The sequence below is a fragment of the Cyprinodon tularosa genome, unplaced genomic scaffold (assembly GCF_016077235.1).
Source record: "Cyprinodon tularosa strain WSP-4 unplaced genomic scaffold, ASM1607723v1 ctg310, whole genome shotgun sequence".
Lineage (NCBI taxonomy): Eukaryota > Metazoa > Chordata > Actinopteri > Cyprinodontiformes > Cyprinodontidae > Cyprinodon > Cyprinodon tularosa.
The window spans coordinates 1,112,958-1,130,204 of NW_024039020.1; the positions used below are offsets into that span (position 1 = coordinate 1,112,958).

At 37.1% G+C, this 17,247-nt stretch overlaps 1 protein-coding gene across 2 annotated transcripts in view; it reads right to left on the reverse strand.

Moving 5' to 3' along the window:
* Positions 1 to 17,247, reverse strand: part of fndc3ba (fibronectin type III domain containing 3Ba) — a 132,466-nt gene that overhangs the window by 36,128 nt on the left and 79,091 nt on the right. For both annotated transcript variants that reach the window (XM_038292334.1, XM_038292335.1), the window contains 5 exons: positions 6,536 to 6,594; positions 1,704 to 1,855; positions 1,532 to 1,591; positions 1,249 to 1,387; positions 257 to 310 (listed from right to left, as the gene is read on the reverse strand). In XM_038292334.1, the coding sequence (XP_038148262.1) occupies positions 257 to 310; positions 1,249 to 1,387; positions 1,532 to 1,591; positions 1,704 to 1,855; positions 6,536 to 6,594 (464 nt within the window). The remainder of the gene's footprint in view (positions 1 to 256; positions 311 to 1,248; positions 1,388 to 1,531; positions 1,592 to 1,703; positions 1,856 to 6,535; positions 6,595 to 17,247) is intronic.

Here is a 17,247-nt window from a genome sequence, read left to right on the forward strand (position 1 = left end):
AACACAAAAAATACCTGAATTCACTGTGAACAGTATATAATATATGGTATAGTATATAATAATATATTAAATAGTTAAATACTATACTATAAATTGCAATATAGTAATAAAAAGCAAAACGACAAAATTGTTGACTCAATAATAATACTAACAGTCCAAATGCTGTAACTCTTAAAAGCTGCATGTCAATACTTTTAAAGGACATGTCTGTTTCTTAATGAGTCTCTTTTTATGGAAATATCAAGGGTAGGCTCACCTCATCCCACTCAAGCTGGTAGTTTGTGATTTTGGATCCATTGTCGCCTGGAGGCTGCAGATGGCAAAGGGAGGAAGACCAGAGGAGAGAGAAATCAGCGATTTAACCCTTATATCATGTCTGGATGAAATGACAGTCTAAGAGGCGTAAAAATCACTTTTGCATTGGGAGGTCAGGGGAGACAGGCAAAAGCAGATGTTAAAATGTTAAATGATGAAACAGGCAAATAATAAGACTCAAGTAAATAAGAAAACTAAATCACTTTGTACAGAAAGCAGTTGAACAACTCAAATGTATTCTTATTCAATAAAAACCTAAAAACCTCTGGCTTAAATTTCCTGCCTGAACTTTCTTACTAATATTCCCTTACGTGCCTTAAATGAAACGATATGGTTCACTTTGAATCTAGAGAATCCCACAGATATAAAGGAGAAGGCTGTGAGGGAAGCGGGAAAGGAGGAATCCAAGAAAGGGAGAACTTAGTGGAACGGAGAAGAGGGTGTTGACATCTTATAGACAAAAGTTGAGCAACAGGTCCAAAATACAAATATTTTTCAATATGTTTTTATTTTCAATACTTGAAAAGCTAATAAATACTGAAATCATCTTTCATGCATCGACAAATATGGTATGAACCCTGTTTAGTGGACCTAGGTTGTAACATCCAGCCTTGTCGATACATTTATACAACATTTATATTAGTGCATAATCATAAGGTGAAGGGAAATTGTAATGTTTTGTTGGAATTTTTTACCATCAGAAATCTGAAAAGTTTGGCATGCATTGTGCATTTAACGCCCATCTTTCTGATACATGAAATCCAACACGACATGCCCATCCACATAAGCTAACAGGCCAGTCAAAAGGAGCGCTAATAGTGAAGCAGCCTCTAGGCTCACAATGAATACAGGGCAAACTACAAACACATTTAGATTTTTTCATTTCATTTCCACATTATCTGCGCACTCAGATATAATGATATGCAGCTGTACCTTCCACTGTAGACTGAGGCTCGTCTTTGTGCGGTGGGAGAGTTTAGGGGGTAACGGGACATCAGGGGCACTACAGTGTGTGGTAAACGAGCCGACCTCTGAATACGAGCCTCGGACTGAGTTGTACAGTGCCAAAACCCTGAAACAACAGAGCCATAAAGCCTTAGACACTATTTTACTGAACTTCAAAAGGTAAAGCTTTAGATTTAATGTGAGAAAAAACATTTAAACACATAATTGTTTGATCCAGGCAACAATTTTCATATAAATCTTCAGCTCTTACCGTACATGGTAGTCTGTTGCTGGCCTTAGGTCTTTCAGGTGATATTCCAATTCTTCCCCACTGAAATATTCCAACCAAAAAAGAATTACATCAACATGCTAACATTAAGCTTGCTATATAAGGAATGTATGGGTAGAACTCCCTTAATTTCTTCAGCATGACAGTTTCCTACCTGTATATAACGCGATACTTTCCATCCTTTCCCTTGTCTGAGAGCGTCAACTCATAGGAGCAGGTAACAGGTATCCCGTTACTGTGCCTGTTTACCAGCCCAGCTGGAGGGGCCCAGGACAGCCGAGCAGCCCGTGCCTGGACGTTAGACACCTAAGATTCACACAAAAATATCCCATTTGGTAAAAATTCATTCCAAATTAAAAGCACCAATAACATAAACATACATTTCATCATGTTTAGAATATGTTTTAATTTAAATTTACACATCTATATTACTCTAACCCTGCAGTTATAACCTGATTCTATTATTTATCTTTTTGATGTTTGCTAGATTGATGCATTTGTGAAACTTAAAGGCATGGTGGAGGATGTTCTTTTTCCGGGTGGATCATCAAAATAAGTGGTCCTCCTAATTGTCAATCATTCTGGTGATGTGTTAACGTAAGGTTGTCTAACGTGCTCCTCCCCATTTTCACTTAACGATGTTATGCTGAGAAATAACTGCCTGCCGAGAATTACCTCCCCTCTCACCCACTGATGATAAAACAAATTGAAATATGAAGGAAAAGGAAACTTTTAAACATACTCCTATTGTTTTCTTTATAAATAAGATTGATCTTATTAAAAATAAGATCATAAGCACTCCTCTATCCGCGATTGTACCTGAGGTAGTCATGGAATCTGAACTGGGTTTAGACTGCTTTGATCCAGTTGAACTCTCTGAATTAGCAAAATTATTGTCTTCATCTAAGCCTTCAACTTGTATGTTAGATCCAGTTCCAACCAGGTTATTTAAGGAGGTATTCCCTTTGATCTCCTCCTCCATTTTAGATGTGATTAATCTATCTCTGTTACAGGGATATGTACCTAAAGCTTTTAAGGTTGCTGTAATTAAACCTCTGCTTAAGAAACCGTCTCTTGACCCAGATGACTTGGTCAATTATAGACCTATATCCAATCTTCCTTTCTTATCCAAAATTCTTGAGAAAGTAGTTGCCAAACAAGTTTGCGATCACTTCCACCATAATGAACTTTTTGAAGAGTTTCAGTCTGGCTTTAGAGCTCATCATAGCACTGAAACAGCTCTGGTGAAAGTCACTAATGATATTCTCATGGCCTCAGATAATGGACTTGTATCTGTGCTCGTCCTGTTGGATCTTAGTGCTGCATTTGATACAGTTGACCATAATATTCTTTTAGAAAGACTTGAATATTTTGTTGGAATTAAAGGAACAGCACTAGACTGGTTTAAATCTTATCTATCTGATCGAATTCAGTTTGTTCATGTTAATGATAGATCTTCAACACGCTCAAAGGTTACCTGTGGAGTACCACAGGGATCAGTGCTAGGACCAATTCTCTTTACTTTATACATGCTCCCAATTGGTAGAATTATTAGACAGCATGGGATTAATTTCCACTGTTATGCTGATGATACCCAGCTATATCTGTCTATAAATCCAGATGAAGCTAACCCATTACATAGATTACAGGCATGTCTTGAAGACATAAAAACCTGGATGACTCTTAACTTTCTGCTTCTGAATGCAGACAAAACAGAAGTTATAGTCTTTGGACCAGAGTCTCTGAAAAAGAAACTGATTAGCCAGTCACTTCATTTGGATGGGATTAAACTGATTTCAGATAATAAAGTAAAAAATCTTGGTGTTATTTTTGATCAGGACCTGTCATTTAAATCCCACATCAAAGAGGTTTCTAGAATTTCCTTCTTTCATCTGAGGAACATTGCAAAAATTAGAAATATCCTGTCCAGGGGTGATGCTGAGAAACTAGTCCATGCATTTGTTACTTCAAGGCTGGACTATTGTAATTCTTTACTATCAGGAAGTCCACAAACTGTAGTTAAAAGCCTTCAGCTGATCCAAAATGCTGCAGCCAGAGTTCTAATGAAAATTAAAAAGAGAGATCATATCTCGCCTGTCCTGGCTTCTCTTCATTGGCTTCCTGTTAAATCAAGAATAGAATTTAAAATCCTCCTTCTCACATATAAAGCCTTAAATGGCCAAGCTCCATCTTATATCAGAGATCTGATTGTTCCTTATGTTCCTAACAGAGCACTTCGCTCTCAATCTGCAGGTTTACTAGTGGTTCCTAGAATTTCTAAAAGTAGAATGGGAGGCAGATCTTTTAGTTATCAGGCTCCTCTCCTGTGGAACCAACTACCAGTTTTAGTCCGTGAGGCAGACACCCTGTCTACTTTTAAGGCTAGGCTTAAAACTTTCCTTTTTGATAAAGCTTATAGTTAGAGTGGCTCAGGTTATCCTGAGCTATCTCTATAGTTATGCTGCTATAGGCTTAGACTTTTGGAGGACATAGGGACCCCCATTTCATCATTCTGCTTCATTCTCTCTCTGTTCTCCTATTCTGCAGAATCTGTTAGTTCAATCTCTAACCTTCTGCTCTCTCTGCTTTTCCTCAGAGTAGCTTTGCCTCGTCTGTTCCTGTTTGGCTGTGACGTCATCCTGGAAAGAAACATCAGCTGTGCTGCTTCTATCAACACCCTTGTTTATAGATGTTGGAGATCGGCCTGTTTTCCAGTGTGGTCCTGTTTCTCTGACCGTGACTGAGTGGATGTGCTTTCTTCGTCCTCTGGCATGGGAGCTGCCTTGGAGCTCGTCTGCCTGGCTGTGTGTTTCCTGGACGGGGCCGCCTTTTACAGCTGCTTTTTGTATCTCTGCTTCTGTCTCCTTGAACCCCAGTCGGCCTCGGCAGATGGCCGCTCACACTGAGCCTGGTTCTGCTGGAGGTTTCTTCCTGTTAAAAGGGAGTTTTTCCTCTCCACTGTCGCTACAAGCATGCTTAGTGTGGGGGATTGTATTTGAGTCAATGAGTCAATGCAATCAACTGGTTTTCCTTAGATAGAAAACTTTGTATCAATTTGATCTGGTTGAACTGTAAAGTGCCTTGAGATGACATGTGTTGTGAATTTGGCGCTATATAAATAAACTGAATTGAATTGAATTGAATTTTCATATTTCTTATGCATGTATGCCCTAAAATTGTTTTGGTCGACAGATAAAGTCGAATGAATACGATTTCTACTTGTATGGAGGCAAGTTTTAGTCGATGTGCTACAGTCAGTGTCCGATGAATATATTTTCTGCTCAGTGGATAGCATTTCCCGCTTTTGCTATCAACACTATTTTATATCTTTTCTGACAAAAGATTGAGAATATGTTTAAAAGTTCCCTTTTCATTTATATTTCAATCAGCTTTCTCATCAATGTACAAGAGTTTAGGGCGATGCCCGCTCCCTTGACAGGGGAGGAAATTCTTGATAGGCAGGTATTTCTCGGCATAACACATGTTGTGAGTCTGAAAAAACTGCAAATCTTCTTTTGGAAAGTAAGCTTGTATGAGGGATGCAAACAGCAATTTTTAAACAGCTTACACGATGGGAAATGGGCTTGTGCATGCTCTCACAAGTGTTAAATTGGGTTGTGCATGTGCTTTTTTTTTTTTTTTTAAAGTGGAGAGGGCGATTCTTTTTAAAGATTTGTGAAAATCCTTCACTACACCTTTAACAGGAGGATGGAATTCCTCAATACGCCTTGATATGACTCATCAGTCAGTAGTTGAAAACTAGATAATACAGAACTGGTTATTTTAGAGAAAGGTCTATCCAAACAGACAGCTGTAGAAGCTGGTAGACCACAAAATAGATCCATATGTTACTGCCGAGATTTCAGTAAGGCACCTTAAATTTCTAAATCCAGCAGACAGTCAGTAAACGCTCAAAAGAAGAACTTAACTTTGCATGAAACTTTAATGCTATGTCCTGAAAACTGCAGCCTTATTTTTTAGTAATAGCTCATTTTTCAGTAATTTTAAATTAAATTTTCACTATAATCCAAACCGGGTGTTTTATTGCTAGCACAACCCTATTCTGCTTTTATATTGTTTCAGGGTTTTCAAATTAATATTCCATGCTAATAAAACAGCATCAGGTTTTAGTAGAAAACCTCCTTGCACTGAATAATTCACTTGCAAACCAACAATCCGAGTACTAAATGCAGTAGGTCTTAATATTTTCTTAGATAAACTTGCACCAGTACCCTTACTGTCAATGTGTTTGTTTATGCATAAGTATTTTTTAATTTTCAATTTAATAAAATAAGAAAGGGACAATTTACCATTCATAAAGTTGAAAAAATGGTCAGTGAAAATGTACATTTCTTTTTCTCTTAACTCTCATGTCCACAATTCATTACATCACCTCAGGGGTCATCTGAGGGTAAAAAGTGCAGTAAATAGCTTCTTAATTCAAAGTCTTTTTTCGGTTATCTCCATCCCCCTTATTGCTAAATTCCCCTGTAGTTCATAGATCTATTCTGCTGTTTTATAACATCTCTGTCATAAACTGACTATGTTCAATGGTCCAGTTGCAGAGCCTGCTGTTTGAACTCTCAGATGAGATTATTTATTTTTTTTTTTCATATGAAAAATAGGTCTGCACAGCATAAGCTCATTTACCCACACTCCCCCTGAGGGAATGAAAAACTTGAGTGTTTTTTTCTGTGTTTTCCAGCTGATGGAGGCGAGATGAGACATGGATGAATAGATGCTGCCCTCGTGTGGCGACAGATAGCACAGCTTGTGCTACAAATTTATAAAGTCACCACTGCAAACATTGTCAGTACAGACTTCAGTTTTCATATTAGCCCCAGTGAGGAGATGCACATACTAAAAAGACATTAGTGCTCATGCCAGAGATGACTACATCAGACAACGGGTTGATTGATGAAAGTGGTTACATGTCTGCTTCCGTGTGCGTAACTGCAGTACTTTTTAAGAGGCATTCATACCCACCTGTGGTTTTTCGATTGTAGACAGCATGTCTTGAACACGTTTCCCTTCTGAATCATGATCTAGGCAGACAGAGGGAAGAAAAATTGAGTAATTAACAAAAAGAAGCTACACTAAGCACTTTTTAAGGACAGTTTGACTAGATAGATATTGGCAGAAGCTTATTCAGAACTACACTCTTCAAACACTGTATCTATATGTTTAAATTTCAAAAAAAGAAGAACAACCAAAAATAAAAAACTGGACAAATTTTGAAAACTGTTTGCATTTGCCAAAAGTATTCATACCCCTTGAACTCTTTTCTCACTAAAACATTACAACCACCGAGTTTAATGCAATTTATATAATATGACTAATTATGACAGACAAGAAAAAATTGATTGCCTTAAAGTACTAGGTGTGACACTACAATGCCTCTTGATGTAAGAAATTAATCAAATTTAGTTATTATTTTGTTATATTTTGTATTTAGGAAATCATGAAAATAACTATGAGCTCTTAAATTAAACTCTTAAGGTGTTTTTGTTGTTATTATCATATTGATCAAAACAGATTTACCTTCATTTTTAGCAGTCATTAAATTAGGAAGAAATTTAAGGAACAAGGGTGATACTTTTTTCATATCAGGGACTGCATCTAAACATTCCTCGAAACATCTGCTTTGGATAAACGCCCATGTCTTGGTTAACTTTCTTTTTTATTTTGGGTCATCAGAGTAAATAAGTAAAATCCTTTTGACAGACAATTTCTAGCTAAAAAAATGCAAGATTAAAAAAACATAACAAAATGTCTGAACATATTCTATGCAACTAATCTAGCAATAGTGTAAAGACAGACGCAAATTCCACTGAGCGACTGTTGACATATGGTGGGTGATGCAACAAGTTTTCTTCAGCATGCTCATATTTCATCTCCAAAAGTCGTGAGGAACAGAGTTCTTGGAAAACACATAAAATTATCCACAATTCCACTGAAAAGAATTAGTAACCGGTTCCTCACCCAGCAAAAACAAAATGGTGATCACAAAGAGAAAAAAAATGCACTGCCTAATTTCCTCCGTAGGCAAGAAACAACATTCTAAAGTAATTTCTTCTCAGAAAACATCATCCCAATCATTATTATGCACTATTTATAATCACTTATTCTTGAACAGAGGAATGAGGTTTTTGGAATGGTTATGTTTTCCAGTGCGCTCAAATACAAAGGCAAAAATGATGATGTAATAAGAAGAAAATCGTGATAGCAGTTTAATAAGGGGAATTGCCTTCTGAGAAAATGTACAACCCTTTTTTTCAGAAATGTTTTGCTAAATCATCCCTGTGCTTCAAATACAAAACATCTCTGACCTTATTTACATCTGGCATGTGTCATGTGGCATAAATCTGATATTTGTATTATTTATTGTGATAATAATAAAAGTCATAATAACAACATTTAATAAAAAAAATCTCACTTTATTTAGCCATAAAGCTAAGCAGAGCCACAGAACCCTAAATAGTAAACAATCAAATAGGCATCTCTAAGACATCTCTGACATCTATGCTATTCTAAACAACAAGTACATTCAATCATACTTATACGTAGTAATAAGTGTTTTATGCCCCTACAATAGAGGTAGAATTATAATAAATATTCAAACAATAAAAGTAAGAAAAATGTATGTTATTTTAGGAATACTAAAACTAAATACTAAATAATCTTCAGCAGATGTGTGAAAAGTATTAGTATTTATTACTCAAATAGAAGTATAAATCCTAATGTTTAAAAGTACTTTTGTAGAAGTTAGAATATCAACAGCAAGATGCTGGGTATGAAAATTGTCCAGTGTTTTAATTTATTCAGCATTGTATTGTCATTACACTGTCACAAGTACAGAGCAACGAAATGCACTCTGTGCATTTAACCCATCCCTCTTGGGGAGCAGTGGGCTGCCATTGTGCGGCCCCCCGGCAGTGTAGGGTTAAGGGTCTTGCTCAGGCACCGAGAGTGGTAGTCCGTGAGAGTGGGGCCTAAGGACCCACACTGGCAACTCATTCCCCCAAGCTGGGAAACGAACCCAGGCTTCCTGTTTGCAGGCGGGTGACTTACCACTTGCCAGCCGCAAAAATGACAGCATGACAGTTTTAACCCCTTATACATCTCAGAGGTTAATTTTCTGTTGTCAGAAAATTAACAAATTTGAAAATAACAAACAGTGACTAAATGATATAAATGTTGGAACACATGATGACTATTGTTGCTATTGGTGGAGATAAAATACACTGAGCATCGGTGTGTTTAAAATGTTCACTTAATGCTGCAGTATTTTTGTCATGTCTTTTTAAGTAAACAATGACATAGTGGAATACCCCCAGTGGCCATTTTTGATGATGTTCTGATTCATATAAACTGAGTTTTTAATGACTGCATACTTAGTCCAAGTGAGGACACAGAGAGTTCATCTGTTTAAGCCCAGTCTGACAGTGGGTGAGAGCCTTACTCTGCCTGGGGGTTTACTTATGACTCATGGTAACAATGATGTCATGGAATTACAACCTCAACTTGACCTCCCTGCGTGTAACTGTGTATTGGAATTAAAAACAAAAGCATAAAAAGACTGTGAGCGTGTGGGAAGGTGTCAGGTTACAAAAAAACTGTGATGAGCAACAGTAGGAGTGGGATTAAGTCGCTGTGTGCAGATGTGTGTGTGGAGTCTGGTCGTTCAACAGGTGAAGCATAAAATCTGCATCACTGTGTGACACAGTGGCTCATTAGTACATGTATTTCTATATGAGCACTTTATTCCTCATTCACCCTTTAAAATAAATTGTGATTTTACTTTGAACCCTTGAAAGGACTCTGGCTGGTTTTCACAAAAATGGGCCTTCTCATTACTGTGATGTTTCTCTCTCTTTTTTTTTAAGAGGTCCACAGCAGTGTAAAGTGATATAAAAAGTAATTTGGACAATTTACTTTATTGCTTTAGCCACATGTTTACATTTCATTGATCCACTGAAAGGTTGACCTCTTTTGCAGCCTCTCTCTCAGAGGGTTTTCCTCTAGAAATTGCACTGTATTTGGCTTTATCAATTTTCCAACTGACTCCTAGTGGCTTCTCTACTGGGAAAGAATAGCATTACCACAGCATGATGCTGCCACCTCCCTGTTTTATTGTACAGGGAAATAATTAAGCTTGTTGTTCAGTGTCAGCTCTAAATCACACTGGCTACTTTCTGTACAGTTCACTCTGGATTGTTTTTAGGATAAGTTTAGGCGAAATCCACTCTTTCATTTGATAATGATAATAATAATAACAACAATAATAATAATAATAATTTAACTTTATTGATCTCACACTGGAGAAATTCAACCCATCACCTTGAGGAGCAGTGGGCTGCCATTGTGCGGCACCCGGGGAGGAGTGTGGGGTTAAGGGTCTTTGCTTAGAGACACAGAGTGGCAGTCTGTGGGAGTGGGGCTCGAACTTAGAACCTCAGGATTCTAACCACCAGGCCATCACTCCTCAAGTAGGATAACTCGTTATTCAATCAAATGATTCCGGCAGATGTTCAGTGCATACTAAATTCTGCTCTTATCCCTATAGAAGGTATGTGCAATGTCAAATATTGTGGTTTTCTATTCCCAAAACAAAATTTTCATTGTTCATGGTGTCAATAAACTCCAATCCAGTACCTAATATGGCTGTCAGTCCCTATTTCTAAAGAATGAGGCTGGACGGCATCAATCAACAGCACCACAAAGCCAGTGTGAACTACTGCATTGACAACAATGGCTTTGCGATGGAAAGCAAAAATTCTCAAATGAAAAAGTTACTTTTAACTAGTAGGTAGTTTTCTTAACATGTTGTGGATAAAGACCAAAAGTAAAATTATGGCCCAAACTGATTAGAGAATCTTTTTCACTTTTTCGCAACGGGAACCTAAATGTTAGGTTCCTTTAATTATGATTAAATGAGTTTTATTTACTATTGTTTGCAGGAATAGTCTTCCACACCTATGCGGCAGAGTAATTGAGTAATTAATTAGACGTAATTGATATTTAGGTTTGACATTCTGCTTTAAAATTGTTAAAAAACAAAACACATGCATAAGCTTAAAAACTCTTGATTATTTGCTTACCATCATAGGCGGTTTTAGACAGGGGCCAACAGGGGCCGGTGCCTCTGTAGAACCGGCCCTGGCCCCCGTTATGGCCCCTGCACCGAACCGAATGCGATGACACGGAAACTGGAACTAATATGCCGCAACGTTTCACACGGAATCTTTAGTGCGGCGCGCGCTAATATTTCTCAACGAGAAAAAGAAAGAAGATTTAAGAAAGAAGCATTTACAGACGAGTCGGACGACAAACGGAAAATGGTGTAAAGAGACGGAGGTAAGCAAGAAATATGATTGTTTCTTGATGCGCTGTTTGGCTCATCTTTGAGTGCTGCTGTCGTTTTTACTGCAATGAAACCTGGCGTCATTGTTTTGCCTAATGCAATCCATACGGGTTAGGAACTGATAATATTTTCTTTCTTACCAGTGAATTAAATATAAAGTTGCTAGTTTTAAACTTAAGGATTTTTAAGATTCTGTCACAGTTATGCCAATTAGATATTATCCATTACTTTCTTGCAGCACAGGAAACGTCAGTAATCATGAAAAGAAAAAGAGACATTGCCTCATTTTTCACCACTGTTGGCAAGGAAAAATTTAGAGAGAGGGAGGATGAAGATAACAGAGCCGAGGAGCAGGATGAAAGAGAGAAGGAGGAGATGGTTAGTGAGGAAGCTGACACTTCAGAAACAGAAGCATTCAATCCTGAGAGTGAGGAAGAAGATGTAGGCTGTGAGGGAGAGAGTGAGTAGCAGAAAGGACAACCAGTGGATCTTCCATCACATTTATCAAGTTCACAGCCATCAGGTTTGTGATGTTGAATAAACCTGTGTGACTATGTGTAAAGTCCCTGTAAAGTGTATCTGAAACTTTAGAGAGAGAGAGAGATTATTTTTTACTATTCTAAGAGCAAAAATCTTTCTCATTGGCAGATAATATTATTTACCTGTTCAAATCAAGGACAAATACAATGATTTCAAACAATTACTTAATTTTAGTTATCTTTTTTCAGTATGATCTTAATGTATTATAATGAATAAATATATACAATTACAAGCGAATGAATCCCATCATCTCTTAACCCCAAGAGTGATGCATTTTTAAAAGACACAACTCTGTTTGAATTTGGCCGTCTTTATGATGCCAATATTGAGGATCTGGGACCAGAACTCCATCAGTTCAGGAGAGTTTTAGAAAGAAAACTAAAGAGTCATGAGATTGGAAACCCTTCTAATACAGTGGAGTTGATCCGTTTCATTGAGCCATACAAAGACGTATTCTGCAAGCTTTTTAGACTGTGCAAAATTGCTGTTGCACTCCCAGTGAGTTCTGCCACCTGTGAGAGGAGTTTTTCCAAACTAAAATGAGTGAAAACCTACCTCAGGTCCACTATTACTGATGAACGTCTCAGCAGTTTAGGGATGCTAAGCATTGAATACAGAAGGGCAAAGGCTTTGGATCTTGATGCATTTGTGGACTATTTTGCACGAAACCACAAACGCAGAATACTATTATTGTAATGTTTCAGGATTTGGTATTGCCAGTGCAAGTGCATGCGAGATTACTGAAATTAAAATTTGACTGTTAGTCTCCTAAATGTTAGTGTACAGGTTTGTGAAGGTTTATTGTTCTCATGTGTTGTATGTGAAATATTTTGAATAGAAATTTTTGTTTCATTGGTGCTCTAAATAAACAATAAAGTTGTTTAAAAAAAGATCGTCATTTTTTTCCCATTCTTCTTTCTGTGCCCCTGTGAAAAAACAATGGCCCCACCTTGGCCCCCCTGGAAATGTTTTCCTAGAACCGCCCCTGCTTACCATAGCAGAACCACTTTTTCTCAGGTACGTTAGTGCCTTTTTCTGTCATGTTTTTTTTCTGTGGTGGTAGGGAGACTTTTGCATCTCTGCTACAAACTGTGAACTTTTCACATAACTTCATGTCCAAAAACCTGAGGTATCCATTTAAGGTCAATTGAGTAGCATAAAGGTTTTTACATCTGTATTTTTAATCCCCCTGGTGGCAAAATGAAAGGCACTCTTCATAATTTCGAGCAATATGTGTTTTTCTTTCAAGCTTCTGACTTGTTTTTCTAAGAATAACTTACAGTTTTAAAAAGGAAATTGTTCCGACTTTATTAAGGCTAAGCTGAAGGACTTTCTTGTGTGGATAGCTGTGGTCGTAGCAACTGTAGACAAAACACTAATATTCAGTAAGATGAAATTAAGTTGGCCAACCCACAGGCGCTGCTTGTGACAGATGAAGGAGACGCAAATATTTCTCAAAGCTAATAATAAACCATGATTCTGTTGCTATCCCTCGTGATTCGCTGTTTTGACTCAGTGTGGTTAATTCCAGCTGTTTAAGTGCTCAACATAGAGATCAACTACGAAGCTAAGGCTGACGGCTGAAACAGAAACCGAACCTACTCCTGGTGTTACTCCACACGTTCCTTTGTCCTCTCTGTCCCTCGTGTCTTTCCCCTTCTTTTTTTCTGTGCTGCCCACGCACCCTCACTTCCTCTCCCCATCTGACCTCACATCCTGCCAGTTTCTGACTGCCTGTTTTCGATTAACGGGAACAGACAGACACAAAAGCAGGGACGGGAGCTGCGGCCGAAGGCAGGAAGAGAGGAGAAGGCGACGATGGCCAAAATCAAGTGCTGAAGGAAAGAATATCAAGCATAAGGGCAGTCCAGAGGAGTCTGGGTAAAAGATTACGCAGGAAAAGACAAGGAAATTGAGAGACAAGGAGCAGAGTGAGGATCAACAGAGAGGAGGAGGAGGAAGGACAAGATGAAAGAGGGAAAAAGGATGGGGCTTAGGGGGAGTTTAGGCAAGGATTACATGAACTTTTATGACATCATCAGATATTCCAGGGCAGATGCACATCACTGATCCCAGTTTATTAGTAAAAGTATGAATCACCGCCTAAGAATATAGAGTAGCTTTAGTAGAAGTCATCAAAAAAATACTTGTATACTATAGTCCTGTGCAAATGGTAATTAATTATGCTTTTATCCAGTAAAAATAAAGTGAAATCAATGCTTTTAAAAATCTTTTCTAGTTTATTTGTCCTTTCTTTGTAGCTTGTAGTCAAAGCTACTACAAACCAACTAAATGATAGCGGCTTCATAATTTTGTCAGGCGCCAGACTCAAAGAATCCGATGGTCATGAGATAAAAGAAGGTATATATACCGGTAACCAGTTCGTTATAAGCTTTTTAGGATTACATTTTGTATTAAGTAATATAAAATTGTTCAACTAAGTATTCCAGACATTAGGACATAAAAAGAATTGACTTATCTTTATAAGGCTAAAATTCATTAAACTAAAATCTCTAACAACAAAAATTTTGACTTTTTAGTGGTATTACCAAACTTTGGCATGTCTCAGGTATTTCGCTGAGTATTTCTTATATATTTGCAGATGTGTTTTGAGGTATTGTTCATTTAGTTATTGCACTTTCAATCAAGTTTCTGATCTTGCACATTTGACTTCTGAATACTTTTATAGACAGTGGATGATTTGACTAAATGGCATTTGGTTTGCATTCACCTGTTTTGTTGGTGAATGCTAAGTAAGCGTAAAAAGCTTATTTACCAAATGGGCCGACACTGCAATACTAAGTGGATATCAAGAATTATGTTGTCATACATAAGGTGAATATTAATACACAAGTCCTATGACTAGTCATATTCCAGCTTATTGAGAGAACTCCTTGTACCCTTGTCTACTGTTTGTCGAAGGGATGGATGGAAATTCAATTTCATCCAGTTTCTAATACAACAATGTTATTATCAGTTTAACCTGGAAAGATTTCTAGTTGAAAATTATCATTACTGTATCTATTTAGCTATTTATCTGTTACCTAAAAATGCATTTTAGGTATATATCAACTAAATAACTAAATAATTAAAATATCCAGTATGAAGTTTATGAGGAGTGTTAACTTAAGCAGTCTGCATTATACTCTGCACAAAAACCGAGTCTTTTTTTGACATAACTCCAGAATTCAGTACCACTCAATATTTTTTCTGCATTCATTCCATTGAATCCTAAACTGTGCAAACTCAAGTTTCCTTTTGTTAATTTTTTTTTTTTGCAAAATGTGTTTTGAATCAGTCAAGAATCTTGCAAGTAAAGCCTTAATCAAACTGAGTTACTCTGACATTGAAGAGGTTGCATTCTTCTTGCATGACAGCCTGTGCTTTCTAGACGCAGTCTGTCTGCACTGGGACAGAAAAAGACCTTTAGGGCCTGGAGAAAAAATGTGAAAAATGTGGCAACCGCCACTCAATCAGCCCCCACTTCACACAAACACTAGGCCACAGGGTATGTGTGCTGTGTCGCACTGAGGAAATAAAGTCAGATTTCCATCTTTAAATGCCTCTAATCAAGGAGAACAAAGCACTGTGATAGAAGCTCCTCTGATTTGAAAAGGGGAAAAGATTAACCCAGATATTAAGGCTGAACTGAGAAATAGAATGCATAAATATCTGAGAGAAAAGTAGCAGAGGTGTGAGGATAATGTAGGCTGAGAGGATTGCAGATTTCACATGTTCACCAGCTGGGCTAGACAAACGCAACACACAAACATACAGAGTGTAGAAGTTTATAGGACTCGCCTAAAATTTAGAGTTGTCATAGTGAAGGCGTAGTTCTCATGACCTAGGACCTGGATTTTTTTTAAAAGGTGTTTAAAGCAAGAAGCTGACAAAAAAAGGGAGGGAAATGACAAATAAATCTGTCAAAGTTGTTTGAAGTTGAGAGACGAATGATTTTAATTCACAGGGGCTGCAAATGATGTAAATAGTGAGCTCAGATGGCTGGAAGCCACACTTTACAAACATGAGATCTTCAAGTTGTGCAACTCCATTGTCACATGATCTTCTAATTTGTAAAATTACGCAACAGTCTACTGTATACACACAACTAAAAAAATCAAAATTTTAGCAGAGTGCTTATCTGCTATTGTAGATCTATACACAGGAGAGCCAACAGATTTACAGATTTATCATAGTACTAAAATGGGCTGCTTAACAAAGCCAACAATAAATATATTATGTAATTGTATAGTAAACCGAAAAGTTTAAGATCAAATTATTTTCAAGTTGGGATGGCATAGTTTTAATTCATTAGATATATATTTGAAAAGTTTCTATCTTGCATGACTAACATTGAACAGAATTTTTACTTGAAGTAACTAGTGAAAATGGAATGTTTATCTCCCACTAAAAAGAAAATTTAAAGTTATACCTCAGCTGTGGAAGTTTTGTCTTTTTTGTTTCTGTTTTATCACAAGTAGATAATACGCAATTAGCTTCTCTCCTTCAAATATTTTTGGAGAGAAAAAATAACTACTTGGGGTAATGCAGAATATAATTAAAACATAGTAAAGGATGAAACTAAAACAAAAAGTCAAACTTGGCATATATTGTTAAGAGCAGTTTAAAAGGCAAAAGTTTGTTTCCCATTTTGTTGGATTATTTTTCAGCTGAATCAGGATTTATAATGAAAAAGCAACAAAAAAAATGGAAAAAGTGACTGTGGCATTTAGACGTATCGGATCGGGACGCCGATATTGGCAAAAAAATGCGTATCGGCAAAGCATGTAAAATGCCGATCCAGACTGCCGATCCAGTTTTTAAAAAAAAATCCGGTCCGTATTTTCCAGTTTCGCCGATTGAAACGATCCATTCCACTATTTTGCGCCAGTGTTCCCCTGTTTTGCATTTTTATTAAAACTTACAGTAATACTTGCACCTTTAACTGTTTACGGTTTTACTGCTCACTGTGCAATTTCAGATTGCTATTCGTAATTTTGTCCAGTTTGTGTTTATCTCTTAATAAACAGGTAAGTTTGTTGTTACCAAGCATTGTGTTTTATTCAATCTCACCTAATTTAGCTGGCTAGATGTTATCAAGAGTACTAAAACCCTTTTCAACATGAGTCTTACAACTAAGGCTAAATACTTTAACTTAAACTTAAATACATGCTCGGATAGGCTGGTATCGGCCAGTATCGGTATCGGATCGGAGGTCCAAAAACAATATCGGTATCGGATCGGAAGTGCAAAAACCTGGATCGGGACATCTCTAGTGGCATTCTGTTTTGGCAAGAGTGGACTGTATGTCACAAGAGTTTGGCTCATTTCTTTCATTGTTCGTTTACTTTGGTAAAAGTGAAATCTGATCTTTGGTTCATCTCTAGATTTTAACATTAAACAGTGCTGTGAAAATCATATAACAAATAAGATCTAGAACTGCATATAAAAACTGAATTATTGCCATCTGTCACCTGTATCTTGACACTAAATACATTTTGCCAGCAAGTTTTAGAAAGTGAGCAAGAGAATCACAAAATAAAAGCATTTCTTAATGCATTGCTTAACTTACACAGAGAGTACAATAAATAATTATCTGCACATTACTGCATTCTCATGTTTCTCTCAAGAGTTTGGTTTAATGTGTGCATATAAACATCGTAAATGAGATGCAGTGACAGTAGTCGGTTCACCTAGGAATTGAATAATCATTTTTGCTAATAAGTCAGGTTAAAAAAAGAAAACAACTCCCATTTCTGTAAATGTATGTTCCATGTTTATGTTGTGTGGATCC